At 38.0% G+C, this 24,622-nt stretch overlaps 1 protein-coding gene and 2 long non-coding RNA genes across 4 annotated transcripts; all 3 read right to left on the bottom strand.

Moving 5' to 3' along the window:
* Window positions 1-1,503: 1,503 nt before the first annotated feature.
* On the bottom strand, window positions 1,504-5,755 carry LOC131662422 (uncharacterized). Of its 2 annotated transcripts, none has more exons than XM_058932208.1 (3): window positions 5,076-5,755; window positions 3,894-4,025; window positions 1,504-3,447 (listed from the first exon to the last, which is right to left on the bottom strand). In XM_058932208.1, exons 1-3 carry the CDS (start codon window positions 5,454-5,456, stop codon window positions 1,891-1,893), a joined length of 2,070 nt encoding a protein of 689 aa, XP_058788191.1. In that variant the 5' UTR covers window positions 5,457-5,755; the 3' UTR covers window positions 1,504-1,890. The 2 variants fall into 2 exon arrangements, with proteins under 2 accessions (XP_058788191.1, XP_058788192.1); XM_058932209.1 differs by having other exon boundaries at window positions 3,894-4,022.
* A 3,237-nt stretch (window positions 5,756-8,992) lies between these two features.
* LOC131656633 (uncharacterized) lies at window positions 8,993-11,157 on the bottom strand. The gene is made up of 3 exons (XR_009300208.1): window positions 10,496-11,157; window positions 10,179-10,384; window positions 8,993-9,278 (listed from the first exon to the last, which is right to left on the bottom strand). It is a non-coding gene; the product is annotated as an uncharacterized LOC131656633 (long non-coding RNA).
* An 8,498-nt stretch (window positions 11,158-19,655) lies between these two features.
* Window positions 19,656-21,820, bottom strand: LOC131656632 (uncharacterized). Its single transcript, XR_009300207.1, has 3 exons — window positions 21,159-21,820; window positions 20,842-21,047; window positions 19,656-19,941 (listed from the first exon to the last, which is right to left on the bottom strand). It is a non-coding gene; the product is annotated as an uncharacterized LOC131656632 (long non-coding RNA).
* Window positions 21,821-24,622: the final 2,802 nt, after the last annotated feature.

Genomic DNA, 24,622 nt, shown 5'->3' with positions numbered 1-24,622 from the left:
GTGCATAATTGGTCTTTGGTCCGAACATATGAAATTTCGAGATAATGGCACGGAGTTGCAGTTAAAATTTCGAACAAATCCGACAAGCGGATCATGAGATATGAATTTTTAAGCGTCCCGGAGATTGCAGTGCAATAAACCCGAAATATCATAAACAAATACTTTTCGTCCCCTTCTTTTACGAATTGATTTTCAGCCTAAACACGAAAGATGTAGAGAATGGCAAAAAAAACTCCCGACAACGCGGGAATCAAACACATATCACCTTCCAAACAGGACTTGCAAATTTTTATATTTCCAATGTATAAAACGAATTCCGCTCCATATTTCCTCGAAACCATGAGAACTATTTATTATTTTTTCATTTTTTGATTGACGAAATAAACGTCATCCATAACTTATAGCTCAGATAAAGAGGGCAAATTTTGGAGTGCAACACATTAACATGGAAAGAGAAACAAATACAACACTGTATTTAGAAGCAACAGTGTAACTCATATCGAGAATCATCATCCATTTCTCCTTACCCTAAAAACTCAAGTGTTTTACGAGTAATGAATTACTAACATCAGAGACAGTGTCATAGAACAACTTAAAAAATAAATATGTGTGTCTCACTGAATATTCCAGAATAATCCGCAGAAAAAATAAGATAAATAATTTAATTCTTAAATGTATTTATAATGAATTATTTCGCACCAATAAAAATTTAGATAAAGATTCAAATAAATTAAAACACTTTATTTCTATTTAGACTACTATCGCTTTCTTTGAAATAAAAAAATTAAAAGATGTGGAAGAAATAAATTGCCTTTAAACAAAACAGAATATTTTAGTCTCCCCCTTCTCTCTTTATGAGGATATGGTTGAACATACAAGTTAGAATTTAACTCCATCTAAGAGGGATGTGGATCCTCTACAACTTTGTAATAACTTTCTTAAAAATGAATATGAAGATTTAGATGCCTAAAGGTACTGCAGATACACAGTATAATATCCTACTCTAGTTATTAAACGGGAATAAAATAGGAAAAAGAAACTACTATTAGTGCTATAATGACACCAAAATTATTAGGAGTACATCGTAGGCTTACACCGTAGTTCCTCAGCTTCATTTTGACTGCTATACAAATTCTAATTTTCATAAAAATAATAAATAAATCAAAAAAAGTAGATGCTATAGAATGAAAATTGACTGCTATACAAATTCTAATTTTCATAAAAATAATAAATAAATCAAAAAAAGTAGATGCTATAGAATGAAAATACGGGTGTATGTGTTGATTTTGGTGTAAGTATATCAATTCTCTTATTTTAATTATTTATATCAGTAAACAGTCCTCATCAATCCAAATGACAATGAGACGTACAAGGGTAAGTGGTCCCTTATCTCATTGTTCAGGTAGGTTTCATGGCCGAAACAGGTATTTAATTTCCAACACAACTCACAGAGAATTATCAAAGTGAAGGAAACCTGTCAGAAAGAAAGAGAATAAAATGAAATTGTGAAAATGAAAATGCTACTATCATTTATACTTTATGCTGATCTAGTTTCCCTGCAAATTTGTTCTCAGACTTTATGATACAACAAAAGCAACATGCTTCTCATGATTTTCATAAGATCCCTACACAAAATGAAGCATATTACAAAACTGGCTATTTCTAAGAGATTATTGAGGCATTGGCTTAGTGGGAGGAAAATACTATCTGTTTAATGAGTGAAATGAAGAATTAAAACATGGTTAACCTCTGAGGCAGGAAAGTTGAATTTATATATGACCACCCATCATTTCTGAGCAATTTTTCTATAAAGCAGCAGATTTATACTTCCACAATCCAAAACAAAATGCTTCATGTGTGTCATTCTTCAGAACATGGCTAAGCTCACATCTAAATCTTCTGTTTCAGAACATGGCGCAGCTGAACCTTGTTGCTTTCCACCCTAGCTTCCATTAGTCTTGACTTCAAACTACCCTTTGGTCCAGTACGCGGAATGCAGCCTTTCATGCCTCGATTATGCACGCTTCCCGACTCAGGAGAACTTAATTGGCATATAATGTCTTGGGGGCTCAGTCCACTTTTATCAAGTCCCCATTCGGGAGACATGACTCCCCCATTAGATACCTTTCCATTTGAAAGCCTCCCGTTCATTCCCTCCATAGAGATAATCTTGAAATTGTCCTCATTTGTCAGTCCTGACCTCCAAAGCCTTGCTATGGATGATATTCTCTTAGATGGTTTAGTTGGTACTGAACAGACTTCACTTATTTCAGTTAACGGGGTCTCCTCACCTGCATTTCCTTCCCATTCTATCACACTTATCCCTGAGGCATTGCTCTTTCGACCTTTCTTAGTCACCGAAGGGGCACTCCCTTCGGGTGAACAACTTGATCCTTGATCTTCAACATGGCTCGCCGTTTCCCATCCACTTTCATCTTCTTCTATATCACAGTTGTTATCAATATATATGTCAGAACGTCTCTGAAGACCATTCTTACTTAGCAAGTTGGCTTCAGGACTAACCGTGTGAATCTTTGAAGCATGACTCACCGGTGAGTAAGCAATGCATGACTCGGTGTCTCTCTCGTTGGGTTCACCAGAATTTACATCTTCGAAAATGGCAAATATATCGTCTGGATTGGATGGCTCATAGGAAAATCCCTTGATGTCTTGGATGTTCACAGCAGCTGTAGCCTGTTGAAGTGATTGTGCCTCTCTGATCTCCTTAGCATTTGAGTTTATATTTACTGACTTGAGAAAGGTTTCAAGATATGCTACAAGTTCATTCATCTGTGAATACTTTTCGTCAAGAGCAACTTTTGCATCTATCAATTTCATATGAACACGTTCTTCGCGCCACACTTCAGCCATCTGTAACATCCTTCTCTCCTCCTCCATTTCTTCCCTAATTGTCATAGATTCCCTCTTTAATGCTTCAACTTCAGCCTTGTCTTCTCCAATTTCCTTAGCAAGCTCATCACAAACTTCCTCAATCAATTCTCTGGCCTTCCTTTGTTTCTCATAGTCCTGCATGCAACGTTTTGCTAACAACTTAGCATCAGCCAACTCATTAACCAGCCTGGAATTGACAATTTCAATCCTTTGGCGACTTTTCCTTTCTCGGTTCAAATCTGATTTAATGTCATCAACATATGCACAGATTTTCTCATGCTCTTTGCTTCTCCATGAGGTCCTTTCCTCACTGACTTTCTTTAAGAAATGCTCAAGTTTCTTTTTGGAGGAATGGCGCTCAGTCTCAAGCTCCTGAATCCGCACATGTGCCTGCTCTAATTCTGCTTCCAGTGCAGAAACAGTGCTATCCTTTTGGTCTAAAAGTTTCATCTGGCTGTAAATATGATGCCCCTCATCTGATGTTTTCGAACTAACAGGATCCCACTTTGTCATTCCTTCCATAGCAGTTGAAGAAAACTGGAAAGAAGGGTCAAGCTGCAGAAGAACAAAGAAGGTTTAAGACTAACACTTTTTTTTTGACAAAAAGGTGATACTACTGGAAATCATAAAACATCCAGAATTGAAAAGGTCATTAAAGAGCTTGTTAGACTATAAGAAAATATTTTATAATATCTTAACAGTATGTTTCAGAGTCACAATAATGCAAAGTTCCTTAAGTTAGACTCTCAAGTGTCACTATCAAGATAATGCTTGCCCAGCAGCAGACACACTATAACAGTAATTAGACCTTGATTGAAAATATTGGGATAAAATAGAACTGGGATAACAAATATTTGGATAGATTGTTTTAGTTTTTCTCGTGGGATTATTCTCTTATCTTATCATGCAACGGCGCAATTTTAATTCAGTCTAAAGTTTTTCTTTATCTTGGTATGACTTTCACTCAATAATCTCTAGTTAATAAATAGGGAACGTAATACCTCACAAAAATGTCCATCTTTTGTCTCAGGAATGGAACGGCGCCTTTGTGATGGATTCTTCATGCCAGATCCATGCATAACACCATTTTGATTACTAAGATATGGGTGGTCTGCATAGCCAATTCCATTCTGCTGCATATAAGTTTTGCAGTTAAAAACTAGAAGTGAAAAGCTATTAAATTTTCAAAAGAAACAAACTGCCAGGATCTGAAAATAATGACGATAATTACATGACATTGGCATATATACCTAATAGACTTGCATAGCTCAATTAAGGAATCTAGTAAATAAGGTATACAATTCAGCCGTGGACAGTTCGGTTAAGTTTAAGCATTAACAGAATAAGTTCAGTATGCAAATACATTTACACTGCAGATATAATTAACAGCATTTATAACACAAATTCAATATCTGAAGAGACAAACCCTAGTTCATTTCTTTACTTATTACCAAAAACAACAACGGCTTCTGCAATAAACTTAAACAATCATGAGCCAACCAACAACACAACATTTTTTAGGCCTCAGGTTATATTATATATATATATGCTTTTATTCTTCCCTTTTATCGAAGATCATGGATCACTACAACTCCAACACCCGCATTTTATTCTTGCATATTTACTCATTAACAATCAATCATTTGCTTCTATAACTTTTAACATAGAAAAAAACAACCAACAAAAATCAAAAGATAAATAGTACCCTATAAAAAAACGTATATCATATCATGGAAAGTGAAAGCTTAATAAAAACACGGAAATGGAACATGCAGAATAATGAAAACTTGAAAAAAGGAACTGAATCACAAAGGTCAAACTTAAACTTCAAAATCAAGCAACAACAATAAGCATAAAACATACAAACAAAACAGCTTTAACAAAAAAGGGTTTTTTGAATTGACTCATTCAGTGTTTTTTTTTTTTTTTGAGTTTATCTATTGGACTAAACACTTGAGTATAAAAACAATTTATATATGAAATTTTTATATAGAAATAGCTTATTCATAAGCACTTAATTAAATTATTTATTCAAGCAAAATCTAAAGATAAAAAAACCAGCTAAAATAGAAAGAAAACACAATTTTGAATAAAAAATAAAACTTCAAACAGATATAGAAAAAATGCAAGCAAAAGGAAATTTCTATTAAAAAATAAACTTCAACAAAAGAGAGTTTAATTACCTGAAGTCTCAAACCACCTCGAGTTCCACAATCACCGGTCGCCTCCACCTCCGGCAGCTGCATCCGCCAAAGTCCAGCAGCAAGCTTCCTCGCCGACACAGCCCCCTGCATCTTCTCCCTTTTCCGACAAACCTCCTCCACTGGATCACCGCCACCACCGACACCACCATTAGGGATCTTCAACTTCAACGAAGGAGATTCAGGCCTGCTCCGTCTCCCCGTCGACGAACCGCTTCCCCTCACACGATTCCCCGGCGTCTTAAACTTCTTACGTGAGGTTTTCCAATAAGGTCGAAGATCTGAATCGGGAGAGTAGCTGGGAGCAATGCTCGCCGTGAAATGCGGTAGCTGTCGGTGAGATTCGCCGGAGATCTTCATCATCGCCGCTGAGTATCAGCCATTTTAAGAAAGGGTAGCAAGCCTAGTAGGAGCGTTTTCTGTTTGATGAAATGCTTGAAAGAAGAATAACAGAAATAAAGAAAAATCAGAGTGTAAAAGTGTGGTAGAGTTTATGAAGTGTGTTGTGTATGTGGAAATAAGTTAGAAAAAAATGGAATCCGAAGAGATTGTTAGTGTGAAAGAGAAAATGAGGCGCAGAGATTCTAAGATTTTTTTTGGAACTGTTGTTAACAAGAGATAGAGAAGAAAAAGTTGTTTGTGTACGGTCAACGTAATGCTACTGCTACTGCTATCTATTTTTACCTTATAACTTTAACATTGAATACACTAGTACTGCGTCGTTTTAACTTTTTTAGAACTGTGTTAGTTTTCTCTTTTTCTTTTTTTTACCGGTGTTATTTTATTGAAAACTGTTTTTTTTTCTGGCTGAAAATACAAGAAATTGACGTGTTTGAGATAATAAGTAGTACTATAAGTCAAGCCCTCTAACAAAAAAAATTATGGTATGACATGATCTACTTAAAATTTAACTTGATTTTATTTACTAAATAAAATATTAAAATTAAAGACTTTGAAAACTTTATTTGTTAAGATTTAAATTTATAGAGTGTTTTTTCTAAATGATATATATAGTATTATAAAAAAAATTAAGTTATTATTAGTTTAAATGTTTTTTTGAAATATTATTTTAGATACTATTTTGAAAAATTAAGTTTAAATGTGATTTTTCTTTCCTCATAAAATTTTTAAAATTTTTGACATGTGATTCAATAAAAATCACAGTTTAATCTCCACTTTTTTTTTTTTAAATACGATGATTTTTATTCATTCTCATATAACTTACACATTCTCACTATATATATTATCGGTCAAAAAGTACAAGTGTGTGTTCTCCCTGCAAGGACAGAGAGACTCAGAGGCCTTAGTAAGTTTATAATATATATAGTGAGGGCTTGTCCATGACGACAAAAAGCTCTGTACGGTGGTGTTTTTAGGTAATATAGAAGAGCTGCTCACGTGAGGTGAGAGCTTCTGTTAATGGCCAGTGATGCTTGGCACCAAGCATACAATCTTTGGCGGTGTGTGTTAACACCGTAGTGAGTGTTGTGCTCCTTAGGGTGTGAGAGTGTGTATTAATTGGGGAATGTATTCTCCTTGAGAGACTATGTATTTATAGGGGTCTTTATGGCCTAGGGTTTTCTCGAAAAGGGCTTCCACACACTTAGTCAACAATGGAGAGTTGAATTCCTATTTCCAAGGGAGTTGTGATTCACTTAATGACGTTGACTTTCTCTCCACCCCAGAAATGTCTTATGTCTCGTTTCTCACATAAGAGCGAGGGAAGACTACATGGCAAGTGATGCATCCCTTCGAACAACCTTTCATCGTCGCCTTTTCTAGGGAAGTCCAAGGGCATCGTCCTAGGAGAGCCTCTTTGAAAATTTAACACAACATGGCCCCTCAGGTACGAGGCCTTTGGTAAAAGATAAAGTGTCTTTCCACTTATAGAGCGTTCCGAGAACTAGTGGTTTTCTCTCTTGAGGTCTTTTAGCTAACTTGCTCAAGAGATAGTATAATTATTCTTGGGAATCTGAGTTCCTTAGGAAAAATTGCACGTAGCCCAATTGATGGGACTATAGGTCCCCAAGCGAGGCACTTGACCCACTTGGACGAGACTTTCATCGAGCCGTCTGACAATACTTGTTATCAAGTCTTTTTGGCTAGACATCTATCGCGCTTCTTTAAGCGTGACCTTTGAGTTTTATCTCGTCCGAGGAGATACTAAATCCCTCAAGCGAGAATATAATTATCCCGAGGAATCTAAGTCCCTTAGGTAGATTTGTACATAGCCCAGCTGATGAGACTATAAGTCCTTCAGGCGACGCATTTGACCTACTTGTGCGAGACTTCCATCGAGCCCTCTACCAAGACTTATTATTAAGTCTCTCAGGATAGATATGGGTCGTACCTCTTTAGGTGCGACTCTTGAGTTTTTTCCTGCCCGAGGAGAAACTAAGCCCATCAGGCGAGAGTATAATTATCTTGAGGAATCTAAGTCCCTCAAGAAGAATTATACATAGTCTGAATGATTAGACTATGAATCTCTAAGGTGATGCATTTTGACCTACTTGGATGGGACTTCTATACAGCCCTCGAGAAAGACTGATTATCAAGTCTCTCGGGCTGGATATTTATCGCGTCTCTTAGGCGTGACCCTTGAATTTTGTCGCGCCCGAGGAGGCACTAAGTCCCTCATGTGAGGATTTAATTTAGCCCGGAGAATTTAAGTTTTTCAGACAAAATATACATAGTCCGACTGACGAGACTATTAGAGTCTCTCAGGCAAGAGTATAATTATTTGGGAAATATAAGTCTCTCGGGTAGAATTGTATGTAGCCTGGCTGATGAGACTATAAGCCCCTCAGGCGAGGCGTTTTTACCTACTTGGGCGGGACTTCCATTTAGCCCTCTGTTAGCTGTAATTTTTGACGCTCCATAAGGTATGAGATGTCCTAATAAAACGTAGGGAAATATTTGAAATAGACAAACTAATTTCGAAGAGAAAGACAAGTAACGTTCTTCGACTAGGATTTGTTTCGAGGGGTTTTCATACTGGCGAAATGATATTACACTAGGACTTATAATATTTTTTTGGAATATCTCGGACAGGAGTTCGACAAAGGCAAATTCAAAATAAGGCTCATAATTCTATTTTGGTCTTATCCATTCTTTAAAAGGACGCGTGTGTTGCACCCCAAAATTTGCCCATCTGATTTTATTCTTAATTGGCTCACATACCTCATTTCATTCGTATTTTAGGTCATCTAACACTCATGCATTCATTTAATCAATAAACTTGACTTAGGATTGAGGATCAGAGAGAAAGTCAGGATCTCACATAGGTTTGGCACAAGCATAGTTATTTCCTCAAAGAGAAGATGCTCGACTTCCAATCAAGGTTGTGATAGGCATGTGATCAGAGGATGTCTAGCTACGAGAGGTGCAGGGTTTATTTCCTTAGGCCTGATGATCTTACTGGTATTCTAGTTAGGAGCATTGGTTCAATTGGATGGATTAAGTTATGTTACAGGCATCAGTCTGTTCAAAAGGTTTTCATTACAGGTTATGGGCTTGATTCTGTTGAGTATATTTCTTTCGGTACAAGTACAAGAATTAGAAAAGGGGAAAGGCTTGGAAAATTATGTCCAAAGAATGGAGAAATTTTCTTATCATTTGAAGAATAAGTCCATATAATCTCGTTCACCAACCAAGCTTTGTCCATTCAAACATCCCTTATCCAAACCCTATTCAAAGCGACACTTATGTATACACATTCAAGATCCATGCATAACCGAAGTCGAGATCATTACAAATGCTATCCATTCATTAACTACAAAAATCCAAATTCATTACAAGAAGCCAAGAGTCCACACATTCATAAATATCCATACATCCAAATTTACCATTCCAATACAATATATATACATATATATATATATATCCGAGAGACCATGTCATTTTATTCAACCGTTCCACTCCGGTCACATTATCATTACATTACAATGAATTAAGTTATTACATAAACTTTGTTTTTAAGCTCCATACAAGTTTAAACCAAACAGTATTTGTCTGCACTAATCCTAAGACCTATATCTATTTCTCTTCAATTCTTCATCATGTTTGGACCACAAAAACCGTGCCCTGCATAAACACATACAAAAATCAGCTTTGTATTTCTTCACTTCAAAATCCGAAACCTACACCAAATGGAATCAAACCAGCTGCCACATCCATAAACCAAGCCTGCAAAACAAACTATCAAACTTCAGCAAGATAATTACATCAATATTGGAATACAAGTCATGTGCTGACTACTACAAGCAAAAATATGGTGTTGATTCGGTTTACAAGCAGCAAGCTCTTATAAGAGGGCATGGTGTATCATACTGCAAGAACCTTTTTGTCCCTTCGATTTGAACAAAGTCTACACAATTCACACACAATCAGCACCAACTCTAACCAATTTCAGTTTCAACTTATAACTAACCACCCAACATCCTAGAACTAACTAACTAACAGCATTTCACTAACAGAAAAATCAGTTTTAACAGCTCTATTAAGCCTATGCATTCACGCCTGGAAAACAGTTCAGCAAGCCAAGTGAATTTAAACCAAACACCCTGCGTCAATTCAGAACTTGCAGCAATAAAACAAAGGAAAAAGCCCCAGTTCAGACCAAAAAGTCATACCCTGCAGCAGTTCAAACCATTCACCAGCAGCCAAACACATTCAAAATAACCCTTCCCACTGTTTTGTATATACCTAGCTAACCCTTTTACTAACAGTTACTTAACCACCCTCCAACTGAATTAACAATATAACAGGAATCAGTTACAAACTTATAACCTCCTAACCAATTCATAACTAACCACTAACTGATTTTTACACAACAATCCTCTTTTACTAACAGTTCTTAACATACTACTAACAAGCTTTCTAAACCACAATCAGCCAGCCCTGCATAGTTATAACCGCTTTTTACTTCTAACTAACGGTTAACCTAACATAACAGTCCTAACCATAACAGAATTATCACCAATTCCTAACAAACAGTTTAAACAGAATTCAGTTTTCACCTAACTGTCTCTAACCCATAACCGATTCAGTTACATAACTACCTAACAGATTCAAAGAGAAACTCACCTGAACCTGCAAACTATATAACAAGACCTGAACCATTCTTCACAGGGGTTCCCACGATTTCACTCTCATCCACGATTCATCATCATCCTCTCTTCACTTTCACTTCACTTCAGACCTCACCATCTTCATCTCTCATCTTCAATCCATTCATAAAACTTCTTCAAACTTCCTCGGAACCTTCCTTCACCATAACCACCTCCAAGAACCTTCATCCATCAATAATCATCAACAAAACGAGATCAGAAGAGTGAGGAGAAGAAATCGAGTAACAGAATCAAGAAAAATCATAACAAAAACTTGAAGCAAGGTACAGTTACCTGTAATCTCCAAACTTCTCTGAATTGAATTCACCTTCAGAACTCAGGTTCACAGTTTCCTCAGTCTTCACATATCCTCTACGCCTTCGTCTTTCATCAACCTTCACCCTCTCATTCACCTTCAACACGAAACTTCAACCGCTCAATCATCATCCTCATCAAATCCTTCGCACGACCAGACCTTCAATACTTCTTCTCTTCAAATCACCATAACCGTCTCCTTTGATTCATCATCTTCATCGACATCTCTGAACCAAACCGCCATATCATCGTGAATCTTTGATACTTCGCATCAAAAAACCATCGCTCAATTCACGGCAAATTCATCAAGAAACGCAACACCTTCGCCATTACAGAGTAACACGCTTTGCATCCGCGTCTGAACAATTTCATTAATTCCTCAGCATCGTAACTTCACGGCAACACGAATCATCTGCGAGATTCATAAGAGAAGCAGAGAGGTCGAAAGAAATTGAGACGTCGGAGAAGAGAGATAAGGATCTGAGATGAAGAGAAACGTGACTCATGGCGGAGATGGAGGAGCTTTCGCCGGTAAAGGAGGTACGGCCGCCATTAGCCGCTCATGAGGAGAAGGAAGAGAGACTCAGTAATTCGAACGGTCTCAACACCTAACCCTAAATCCCAATTTAATTTTTCTTTTTCATTTCAATTACTTGTTTTAATATTATTATTCAATTACTTGTTTTATTATTATTATTGTGATTAACCTGAATTAAGTGGATCAACACAAATAACCTTGGGCCACTGAATTCTGATTCACACCCCTTGGAAGGCCCGACTCTTGTTCTTCTTTGATTGAAAACAATAACAAAAATGAACATAACCATGGGCCGAATTGCTATTCTCACACCCCTGAGCCCACTGCGCCATTTTTGGTTCTTTCATAAAATTCTACAGCAATAAAATTCTGATGGGCCATTCTCTGGGCCTTGCGCCCATTGCTATTAACACCACTGCCATGTCTATTTTCACCCCCAGTTCCATGCTATTTTTGATCAATAAATTTAGTGTTTTAATTAGCTTCTTCTTTTTTTTTGTTATTCCTCTTAGTAATAAAAATGCTAATTTTCTATCCTTTTAAACTTCAATACTAATTTTTGACATAGAATAATAATCACTAAAAAATAATAGTTTTAGGCTTTTATTTCATTTCTTTTTGCTTGATTAAAATCATGTACTTTGTCATAAAAAATCAACAAAATAATAGTCCTTTAAATTCGTTTTTTGCACTATTTTGAATCGTTCACTTTCATGTCTTGTACCATATTTTCAAGTGTTTATGTTAGCCATTTTACACTAATTTTTGTATCGTTATCTACTTGTATTTTTACTTGTAATTTCGATCTCCGCTTATGCTTATATTTTCATGCCGCTTTTTGCTCCTAACCATTAGGTAGAAACCATGACAACATTAGGAATTAGAGGTTCCCATCATATTAGGCTAGTTTTCATCTTAGGCTAGTTTTGTCTCTTTTCTCTTTCAACTTTAAAGTACTTAATAAAGGAAGAGGCGAATCACATTAAAAGTGGGAGAGAAACGAGTGGGATTTATTCCCTAATCTGTTTCTCGAACACTTGGTGAAAGAGAAATGAGTGGAATCAATTCCCTAATCTGTTTCTCGATCACTACTTAGAGAAATGAGTGGGATTCATTCCCTAATCTGTTTCTTAATCAATAGAGAAATGAGTGGAATTCATTCCCTAATCTGTTTCTCGATTATGTAGAGAAATGAGTGGAATTCATTCCCTAATCTGTTTCTCTGACATCATACATTCTATGTGATTCAACTCGCAGATTAATTCCCCTTAAAAATCACCAATCAAAAACATCTCAAAATACTTAATAAAGGCTCAGACCTAAACAAAGTAATGAAGTGGTGCGAAACCTTGTATTGGATTTTGTTCATCATGAGGTTACATAAAAACACCAACCAATTTTCTCTCTTCTCTCTCTTGCCTCCGAGGCATTCTTTCTCTTGCCTTCAGGGCATTCTTTCTCCTAATCGGACACGTTATTTCCCTCCATTCCCAGCTTAAGACTCCAGAGGTCGAGCAGCGGAGTGCGAATGTAACGCCGTCCACTAAAAAACACAAAAACAAACAAAAACTAAAGAGCCGAACTACGGCGCTCTGATTCCTGAAAAGGATACGTAGGCATTGGGTCGCGGGGCCTAAGCGAGCACAATTATTTATAAACCTTATTTTCCCCGTGTTTTCTTTTTCTTTCATTTGCATGCATTCCTTTAGTAATTGAGCTTTAGATTTATACACCCTTAGAATAGAACAAACATAAGTGGATCCTGTGGAGTACCACAGACGTGAGGGGTGCTAGTACCTTCCCCTCGCGTAACCGACTTCTTACCCGATCTCTGGTCGCAAGACCTTTTCTTATCCTTTCCTTATTCTAGGTTTTCTGATATTCCTTTCCCTCTTTGGGATAAATATATTGGTGGCGACTCTGTTCACATTTTCGCGAGCGTGCGACAGCTGGCGACTCTGCTGGGGATCTAGTTTAGTCGATCCTAGCTTGTGTTTGCTTTCTTTTCTTTGGGTGTTCATTTATTGATTTATTGCTTTACTGCTTTATTGCTTTATTTCTTTATGCCTTGCATATCATGACTATTTACTGCTCGCATATCATGTTTATTTTCTCGCATTCTGGACTATATTATGGGTCCCCGTGGGGGCCACATATTTTCTCTGTTTGCAGGTTAGATGGGATTTCTATGAGGTAAAAGGCCCAATACCCAGGCCAGAGTGATACTTAGGCTACCTAGGATAGAGTGGATAGTCATGACGCCAACAGAATGTCAGGTTTTGTTGATTGCGATCATGAGACCCACGACCAGTTGAGGTTCAAATGGGATACCATCGTTGGCATGTATTTGCAACGATGATGGTGTCTCAGGAGAACTGTTAACGCTGGCAACCTTTCGACCTACCTTGTATTAGATCCTACCTGTGAGAGGGGTTGGAAAATTTTGTTTTGCAGGAAAACAAGCCTCCATCCCACCCTATGCCCATTTAGAGTATATATCATAATCAACGTCGAACCTCTGAATCTGGAGGGTTCGACCATCTTTGACTTATACACAAGTTCTACATCAGTTATCTACCAGAATCAACGTCGAACCTCTGAACCTTGAGGGTTCGACCATCTTTGACTTATGCACAAGCTGTTTATCCAGAAAGCAACGTCGAACCTCTAAATCTGGAGGGTTCGACCATATCTTATTGTCCATGAGAAGTTGTTATCCAAGAGGCCTTGATCCTTGATCTTGATTTATGATACATTTGCATCTTCATTAACATTTTTGCATTCATGCATATGCATCCATGGTCACCAAGACTCTTACCATTCTTCCTCTCACTTCAGATCAGTCAAGACGATTCCTCCACACCGATATCTGACAAGAGCTCACAGAAGAAGAATCATGGAGAACTACGAACAAGATCAAGCTGCCATTCGAGAAGAGATGGACCAAATGAAAGGCAAGGTTGATGCTATTCTGGAAGCTATCCAAGCCTTAAGAGCTGAAAGGGTTCCCGTTGCGCAAGAGATCCCTGTTCCTGCTAATCAACCTGATGTTAGTCAAGCTGTTGTCATGGAACCCGTCGAGGAACCTTATGCTAATCCTGAATATCGACGAAGGCCTGCTAATGCTGTTTTTGGGATGCCATTTAGCTCCATACCTGCTAATACTGTTGGAGCTCCCCACCAAGTAGGACCTATGCCTGTGACTTCTGGAGTGCCAACTGTGACTGGGCCTCCTTGCCCATTTCCTACTCCACCTCCTCATACAGAGATTCCTTATCCTGCTTTCTGTGGTCTTCAGTTTGCTAATCCAGAAATGCATCCAATACCAACTGTTGAAAGAGCTCAACCTGTTGAGAGATCCGCCGAGAAGTATCAAATTCTTGAGGAAAGGATTCGAGCTATTGAAGGTATTAGTGCCTATGGAATGAATGCTGAAGAGATGTGCCTAGTTCCTAATCTGGTTATTCCGCCCAAGTTCAAGACTCCCGACTTTCAGAAGTACAAGGGTCTAAGTTATCCAAAGAGTCATATCATCATGTATTGTCGTAAGATGGCTTCTCACATCCACAATGAGTCATTGCTCATCCATTGCTTTCAAGATAGCTTGTCTGGGGCATCTTTGAACTGGTATATGAACCTGGAGCGTAATAGGATCCGATCTTGGAAGGATTTGTCTGATGCTTTTCTCAAGCAATATCAATACAACATTGACATGGCACCAACTAGGTTGCAACTACAGAATCAAGCGCAAAGGACCAATGAGACATTCAAAGAATATGCTCAAAGGTGGAGAGAAATGGCTGCTCAGGTTAATCCACCACTTTCTGAATCCGAATTGGTCGATATGTTCATGAACACTCTTCAAGGACACTATTATGAAAGGATGGTGGGTAGTGTTTCTTCTGGTTTCTCCGATCTAGTCAGGATTGGTGAAAGAATTGAGAATGGCTTGAAAATTGGTAAGATCCAGAATCCCAACAATGCCGCTGCTGCAAATCAATATGGGTACAAGAAACCTCAAGGTAATTTCATCAAGAAGAAAGAAGGCGAGACTAGCGCTGCTTATGCTCAGGATCAAGCTCCTTGCTATCAAGTGAATGCCTCCGCTCCTCAAGCTTATGTGGCACTTGTTGGTCAACAACCTTGGGTTCCTTATCAACAATATGTCCAACAACAACAACAAGGCTTCCAACAACAAGGTTATCAACAAAGACAAGGTCAACAGAGGCAGAATAGGCCTAAAAGGGTGTATGATCGTATACCAATGTCTTATAGACAACTTCTCGCTACCTTGCTCGACCTCAAATTGATTCAATTAGCGGAAGCTAGGCCTCCTCCTGATCCCCTCCCTCCAAATTACAAGATTAATTCTAAGTGTGAATTCCATTCAGGAGGATCTAGTCACACTACTGAAGAGTGCAGAGTTCTAAAAGACAAAGTGCAAGATCTGCTTGACGCAAAAGAGATTACATTCACGCCTGTGACACCTAATGTGGTCAACAATCCCATGCCACCTCACAATGGAGCTTCCACCAGTGGACCATGAAGATTTTATGTTTGTCAGAGAACATTTCATTTGCATTAGAATAAGGCCAAGCTTGCCATTGTATAGATTTCTTTAGTATTTTCAATTATATTACTTTTGTTGTTATCAAGTACTTCTCATTGTAAGAAATTCATTCTGTTTGAATAAATAAAAATAATGTAATATACATGTTTTTCTCAAATCATTTCATCCTTGTCATTATATTCATTGATACTTCACTCATTTGTCTTAAGCAATTAAAAAAGGAGAATGATGAAAAATCAAAAAACACATGAACTACTAATTGTATGCTTTTGGAACAAAGATCCTGCTGACGATGTACAGGCATTGTTTCAATTCCTAAACACCGGAGTTATAAGGGAGTGAAACCTTCGTAAACCCCTTTGAGCCTAAGGAGTAGTAGTTTCTTTTCAAAAAATACAATGAAACCCTCAATCTTAACCAGGGGCAGGGTAGTCTTCAGTTAGTGCGACCAAGCGCTCAACTTTCAGGTATTCCATCAGAGGATCAATCTTATTCTATCTCTCACAACAAAGAAGAGCACAATCCGTAAGGGATGTCTCTCATTCACCAAGAAGAAGGCAGTCACCACCTTTTCATCAAGTCAATCACCAAAGTCATACAACTTGTTCCCGAACGAGACAAAAAGAATGAAAAGAAAGTTATGAATCATGATCAAAAAAAGAAAGAACCAATAGCCCGCTAAGTCAAAAAGAAGGAAAAGCTTTGAAGCAAATGACTTAGGCAAAAATTAGGGCATATCCCGCTGGACAACGAAAACCAAAATCAAAAGAAACTTTTTGTCCAGGAAAAAGTTAGAGAAAGCAAAAAGCAAAGCAAAAGAAAAATCCTCCAAGGGACAAGTTGTTGTGACCATCGACAAAAGCACCAAAGGGTGGCTGCCACCTCCGCCAAAGCCATAAAGGATCCTCATCCATCACAATCCTTCCTGAAAGGTAAATACTCGTGTCGAACTAGCTGAACGTAGGACTGGAGAACATTACGAAGAAGGGGGGTTAAGTAGAACTTGAGCCTTTATCCTTTTTTCTCAAACTGTGAACTCGACCACGTTATAACCCTCAAAAGTCTTAGTTGAAGCAGGGTTCGTTCCGAAAGCATACAAACTGTAAAATCATGTCAAAACTGACTCCTAATGTTGCTGTGTCATTTGTGTTCGTATCAGTACAACATTTTGACAAATAAAACTTTTCCTTGAGATTAACATGTGCATTGCATTCTCATTATCCTTTTCAAAACAGAATTGTCTCTAACATTGAAAGTAAGTACTTGATACCAAGGAAAGTTCAACATTGAAATTCCATCGAGTAATCCTACAAAGGCAAAGGTTGGTCATCCAAAGGCAAATACTTGAAGCATCCATCTGGTGGAACAATTCCTTTCAATCTGGGGCAATCGTTCCATGATCAACATTGGGGCAGACCATTGCACATCTCCATGATTCAAGCATTATCAAAGTTCTATCTCAAGAGATCATGCAAGCTGGGGCAAGCTAGTAGCAATTCATTTCTTCATCTTCAATCAAGTGTCAGATATCAAGACAAGTGTCGAGGAGTCAAGCTAAACACCTCACCTTCACGAGAGCTATGACATTTCTACAAAGGCACTCTCCATCCATTCCTGGTATCTTGGAGATAATCATTCCATTCATAATCATACATACATCATGCATATCATTGCATTCTCGTTATAATTTCTCCCACATGATCCAATCATCAATAGTACAGGGGCATCCACCCTATCGTGAATCAAGTAGAGTTTCCGAACCCCACCTAATCTATTCCACGCGAAGCAGAAACCCTGATCAAATCAATCAATACACTGCATATAGAATCCATAGCATTGCATCTCCAGAAGTGCATAGAATAAATCAAACATTTGCATATGAAGCATAAGCCAATTTACTCATCAGATGAGGTCCTTACAAAGTATTCAAATTGATATTCCACTGGATCACTCAGAGTTACCATTGTGGTATCATCTCCCAAAGTCAATCATGTTCATCTTTCTTCAACCCAGAGTTGATGTTTTTGTGTTCAACCCAGAGTCGACTCTCCTTTCATCTTTTAAACCCGAGTTAATTATATCTTTTACCCAACCCAGAGTTGACGGTTATTCTTTCTTCGACCCAGAGTTGACCTTGCCTTTTCCCACTCGACTCAGAGTTGACGGTTGTCTCTTGTTCGATCCAGAATTGATTCTTTTTTCCTCAACCCAGAGTTGATGGTTATCTCTTATTCAATCCAGAATTGATTAATTCCTTTTCCCCACTCAACCCAGAGTTGACGATCATCTTTTGTTTTTCTCTCAACCTAGAGTTGACGGTCATCCTTTATTCAATCCAGAATTGATTCTTTCCCATTCAACCCAGAGTTGACGGATATCTTTTATTCAATCCAGAATTGATTTCTCCTTCCCACTCAACCCAGAGTTGACTGTTATCTTATTTTTCTTTCCCCTTCAACCCAGAGTTGACGGTTATCTTTTGTCTATTCTCACTCAACCCAGAGTTGACAATTATCTTTTTTTCTTTCCCACTCAACCCAGAGTTGACGACTATCTTTTTCCTTTTCCCACTCAACCCAGAGTTGACGGTTATCCTTTGTTCAATCCAGAATTGACTATCCTTTTCCCACTCAACCCAGAGTTGACGGTCATCTCTTTTCTGTTCCCACTCAACCCAGAGTTGACGGTCATCTTTTTTCTGTTCCCACTCAACCCAGAGTTGACGGTTATCTTTTGTCTATTCCCACTCAACCCAGAGTTGACGATTATTTCTAATTGTTCATCCTTCCCCTTTCAACCCAGAGTTGAATTACTTTCTCTCAACCCAGAGTTGATGTCTGTATCTTGTTTTCAACCCAGAGTTGATATCCTTACTTTCTATCTCAACCCAGAGTTGATGCCTATATCTTGTCCCACCGATACTGATTTCTCCTTCCATTCTCAACCCAGAGTTGATGTTCACCTCTTGTCCAACCCAGAGTTGATTCCCCTTTATTCTTCGACCCAGAGTTGACCTAATTTTCTTTTTTCAACCCAGAGTTGAATTTTATTTCACTTTTAACCCGGAGTTAGTTTGATCAATCCAGAATTGATACATTATTCCTCAATGGAGCTGACACCATCTTTTCCCCAGTGGATTTCATCCCTTTTTCAGGCAAATTTTTAGGTTCACTTGGTATTTAATCTTCTTCTACCTTGAATGATCGAAAGGCTAGCACCAATCTCACCTTCAGGTCTAAGATGATTAAATAGGGGCAGCTGTTGCACCCCAAAATTTGCCCATCTGATTTTATTCTTAATTGGCTCACATACCTCATTTCATTCGTATTTTAGGTCATCTAACACTCATGCATTCATTTAATCAATAAACTTGACTTAGGATTGAGGATCAGAGAGAAAGTCAAGATCTCACATAGGTTTGGCACAAGCATAGTTATTTCCTCAAAGAGAAGATGCTCGACTTCCAATCAAGGTTGTGATAGGCATGTGATCAGAGGATGTCTAGCTACGAGAGGTGCAGGGTTTATTTCCTTAGGCCTGATGATCTTACTGGTATTCTAGTTAGGAGCATTGGTTCAATTGGATGGATTAAGTTATGTTACAGGCATCAGTCTGTTCAAAAGGTTTTCATTACAGGTTATGGGCTTGATTCTGTTGAGTATATTTCTTTCGGTACAAGTACAAGAATTAGAAAAGGGGAAAGGCTTGGAAAATTATGTCCAAAGAATGGAGAAATTTTCTTATCATTTGAAGAATAAGTCCATATAATCTCGTTCACCAACCAAGCTTTGTCCATTCAAACATCCCTTATCCAAACCCTATTCAAAGCGACACTTATGTATACACATTCAAGATCCATGCATAACCGAAGTCGAGATCATTACAAATGCTATCCATTCATTAACTACAAAAATCCAAATTCATTACAAGAAGCCAAGAGTCCACACATTCATAAATATCCATACATCCAAATTTACCATTCCAATACAATATATATACATATATATATATATATCCGAGAGACCATGTCATTTTATTCAACCGTTCCACTCCGGTCACATTATCATTACATTACAATGAATTAAGTTATTACATAAACTTTGTTTTTAAGCTCCATACAAGTTTAAACCAAACAGTATTTGTCTGCACTAATCCTAAGACCTATATCTATTTCTCTTCAATTCTTCATCATGTTTGGACCACAAAAACCGTGCCCTGCATAAACACATACAAAAATCAGCTTTGTATTTCTTCACTTCAAAATCCGAAACCTACACCAAATGGAATCAAACCAGCTGCCACATCCATAAACCAAGCCTGCAAAACAAACTATCAAACTTCAGCAAGATAATTACATCAATATTGGAATACAAGTCATGTGCTGACTACTACAAGCAAAAATATGGTGTTGATTCGGTTTACAAGCAGCAAGCTCTTATAAGAGGGCATGGTGTATCATACTGCAAGAACCTTTTTGTCCCTTCGATTTGAACAAAGTCTACACAATTCACACACAATCAGCACCAACTCTAACCAATTTCAGTTTCAACTTATAACTAACCACCCAACATCCTAGAACTAACTAACTAACAGCATTTCACTAACAGAAAAATCAGTTTTAACAGCTCTATTAAGCCTATGCATTCACGCCTGGAAAACAGTTCAGCAAGCCAAGTGAATTTAAACCAAACACCCTGCGTCAATTCAGAACTTGCAGCAATAAAACAAAGGAAAAAGCCCCAGTTCAGACCAAAAAGTCATACCCTGCAGCAGTTCAAACCATTCACCAGCAGCCAAACACATTCAAAATAACCCTTCCCACTGTTTTGTATATACCTAGCTAACCCTTTTACTAACAGTTACTTAACCACCCTCCAACTGAATTAACAATATAACAGGAATCAGTTACAAACTTATAACCTCCTAACCAATTCATAACTAACCACTAACTGATTTTTACACAACAATCCTCTTTTACTAACAGTTCTTAACATACTACTAACAAGCTTTCTAAACCACAATCAGCCAGCCCTGCATAGTTATAACCGCTTTTTACTTCTAACTAACGGTTAACCTAACATAACAGTCCTAACCATAACAGAATTATCACCAATTCCTAACAAACAGTTTAAACAGAATTCAGTTTTCACCTAACTGTCTCTAACCCATAACCGATTCAGTTACATAACTACCTAACAGATTCAAAGAGAAACTCACCTGAACCTGCAAACTATATAACAAGACCTGAACCATTCTTCACAGGGGTTCCCACGATTTCACTCTCATCCACGATTCATCATCATCCTCTCTTCACTTTCACTTCACTTCAGACCTCACCATCTTCATCTCTCATCTTCAATCCATTCATAAAACTTCTTCAAACTTCCTCGGAACCTTCCTTCACCATAACCACCTCCAAGAACCTTCATCCATCAATAATCATCAACAAAACGAGATCAGAAGAGTGAGGAGAAGAAATCGAGTAACAGAATCAAGAAAAATCATAACAAAAACTTGAAGCAAGGTACAGTTACCTGTAATCTCCAAACTTCTCTGAATTGAATTCACCTTCAGAACTCAGGTTCACAGTTTCCTCAGTCTTCACATATCCTCTACGCCTTCGTCTTTCATCAACCTTCACCCTCTCATTCACCTTCAACACGAAACTTCAACCGCTCAATCATCATCCTCATCAAATCCTTCGCACGACCAGACCTTCAATACTTCTTCTCTTCAAATCACCATAACCGTCTCCTTTGATTCATCATCTTCATCGACATCTCTGAACCAAACCGCCATATCATCGTGAATCTTTGATACTTCGCATCAAAAAACCATCGCTCAATTCACGGCAAATTCATCAAGAAACGCAACACCTTCGCCATTACAGAGTAACACGCTTTGCATCCGCGTCTGAACAATTTCATTAATTCCTCAGCATCGTAACTTCACGGCAACACGAATCATCTGCGAGATTCATAAGAGAAGCAGAGAGGTCGAAAGAAATTGAGACGTCGGAGAAGAGAGATAAGGATCTGAGATGAAGAGAAACGTGACTCATGGCGGAGATGGAGGAGCTTTCGCCGGTAAAGGAGGTACGGCCGCCATTAGCCGCTCATGAGGAGAAGGAAGAGAGACTCAGTAATTCGAACGGTCTCAACACCTAACCCTAAATCCCAATTTAATTTTTCTTTTTCATTTCAATTACTTGTTTTAATATTATTATTCAATTACTTGTTTTATTATTATTATTGTGATTAACCTGAATTAAGTGGATCAACACAAATAACCTTGGGCCACTGAATTCTGATTCACACCCCTTGGAAGGCCCGACTCTTGTTCTTCTTTGATTGAAAACAATAACAAAAATGAACATAACCATGGGCCGAATTGCTATTCTCACACCCCTGAGCCCACTGCGCCATTTTTGGTTCTTTCATAAAATTCTACAGCAATAAAATTCTGATGGGCCATTCTCTGGGCCTTGCGCCCATTGCTATTAACACCACTGCCATGTCTATTTTCACCCCCAGTTCCATGCTATTTTTGATCAATAAATTTAGTGTTTTAATTAGCTTCTTCTTTTTTTTTTTTATTCCTCTTAGTAATAAAAATGCTAATTTTCTATCCTTTTAAACTTCAATACTAATTTTTGACATAGAATAATAATCACTAAAAAATAATAGTTTTAGGCTTTTATTTCATTTCTTTTTGCTTGATTAAAATCATGTACTTTGTCATAAAAAATCAACAAAATAATAGTCCTTTAAATTCGTTTTTTGCACTATTTTGAATCGTTCACTTTCATGTCTTGTACCATATTTTCAAGTGTTTATGTTAGCCATTTTACACTAATTTTTGTATCGTTATCTACTTGTATTTTTACTTGTAATTTCGATCTCCGCTTATGCTTATATTTTCATGCCGCTTTTTGCTCCTAACCATTAGGTAGAAACCATGACAACATTAGGAATTAGAGGTTCCCATCATATTAGGCTAGTTTTCATCTTAGGCTAGTTTTGTCTCTTTTCTCTTTCAACTTTAAAGTACTTAATAAAGGAAGAGGCGAATCACATTAAAAGTGGGAGAGAAACGAGTGGGATTTATTCCCTAATCTGTTTCTCGAACACTTGGTGAAAGAGAAATGAGTGGAATCAATTCCCTAATCTGTTTCTCGATCACTACTTAGAGAAATGAGTGGGATTCATTCCCTAATCTGTTTCTTAATCAATAGAGAAATGAGTGGAATTCATTCCCTAATCTGTTTCTCGATTATGTAGAGAAATGAGTGGAATTCATTCCCTAATCTGTTTCTCTGACATCATACATTCTATGTGATTCAACTCGCAGATTAATTCCCCTTAAAAATCACCAATCAAAAACATCTCAAAATACTTAATAAAGGCTCAGACCTAAACAAAGTAATGAAGTGGTGCGAAACCTTGTATTGGATTTTGTTCATCATGAGGTTACATAAAAACACCAACCAATTTTCTCTCTTCTCTCTCTTGCCTCCGAGGCATTCTTTCTCTTGCCTTCAGGGCATTCTTTCTCCTAATCGGACACGTTATTTCCCTCCATTCCCAGCTTAAGACTCCAGAGGTCGAGCAGCGGAGTGCGAATGTAACGCCGTCCACTAAAAAACACAAAAACAAACAAAAACTAAAGAGCCGAACTACGGCGCTCTGATTCCTGAAAAGGATACGTAGGCATTGGGTCGCGGGGCCTAAGCGAGCACAATTATTTATAAACCTTATTTTCCCCGTGTTTTCTTTTTCTTTCATTTGCATGCATTCCTTTAGTAATTGAGCTTTAGATTTATACACCCTTAGAATAGAACAAACATAAGTGGATCCTGTGGAGTACCACAGACGTGAGGGGTGCTAGTACCTTCCCCTCGCGTAACCGACTTCTTACCCGATCTCTGGTCGCAAGACCTTTTCTTATCCTTTCCTTATTCTAGGTTTTCTGATATTCCTTTCCCTCTTTGGGATAAATATATTGGTGGCGACTCTGTTCACATTTTCGCGAGCGTGCGACAGCTGGCGACTCTGCTGGGGATCTAGTTTAGTCGATCCTAGCTTGTGTTTGCTTTCTTTTCTTTGGGTGTTCATTTATTGATTTATTGCTTTACTGCTTTATTGCTTTATTTCTTTATGCCTTGCATATCATGACTATTTACTACTCGCATATCATGTTTATTTTCTCGCATTCTGGACTATATTATGGGTCCCCGTGGGGGCCACATATTTTCTCTGTTTGCAGGTTGGGTGGGATTTCTATGAGGTAAAAGGCCCAATACCCAGGCCAGAGTGATACTTAGGCTACCTAGGATAGAGTGGATAGTCATGACGCCAACAGAATGTCAGGTTTTGTTTGCGATCATGAGACCCACGACCAGTTGAGGTTCAAATGGGATACCATCGTTGGCATGTATTTGCAACGATGATGGTGTCTCAGGAGAATTGTTAACGCTGGCAACCTTTCGACCTACCTTGTATTAGATCCTACCTGTGAGAGGGGTTGGAAAATTTTGTTTTGCAGGAAAACAAGCCTCCATCCCACCCTATGCCCATTTAGAGTATATATCATAATCAACGTCGAACCTCTGAATCTGGAGGGTTCGACCATCTTTGACTTATACACAAGTTCTACATCAGTTATCTACCAGAATCAACGTCGAACCTCTGAACCTTGAGGGTTCGACCATCTTTGACTTATGCACAAGCTGTTTATCCAGAAAGCAACGTCGAACCTCTAAATCTGGAGGGTTCGACCATATCTTATTGTCCATGAGAAGTTGTTATCCAAGAGGCCTTGATCCTTGATTTTGATTTATGATACATTTGCATCTTCATTAACATTTTTGCATTCATGCATATGCATCCATGGTCACCAAGACTCTTACCATTCTTCCTCTCACTTCAGATCAGTCAAGACGATTCCTCCACACCGATATCTGACAAGAGCTCACAGAAGAAGAATCATGGAGAACTAC

Source organism: Vicia villosa, linkage group LG3 (assembly GCF_029867415.1).
Source record: "Vicia villosa cultivar HV-30 ecotype Madison, WI linkage group LG3, Vvil1.0, whole genome shotgun sequence".
NCBI lineage: Eukaryota > Viridiplantae > Streptophyta > Magnoliopsida > Fabales > Fabaceae > Vicia > Vicia villosa.
The sequence above is the reverse complement of the archived record's forward strand: the minus strand, read 5'-3'. Positions and strand labels throughout refer to the sequence as shown.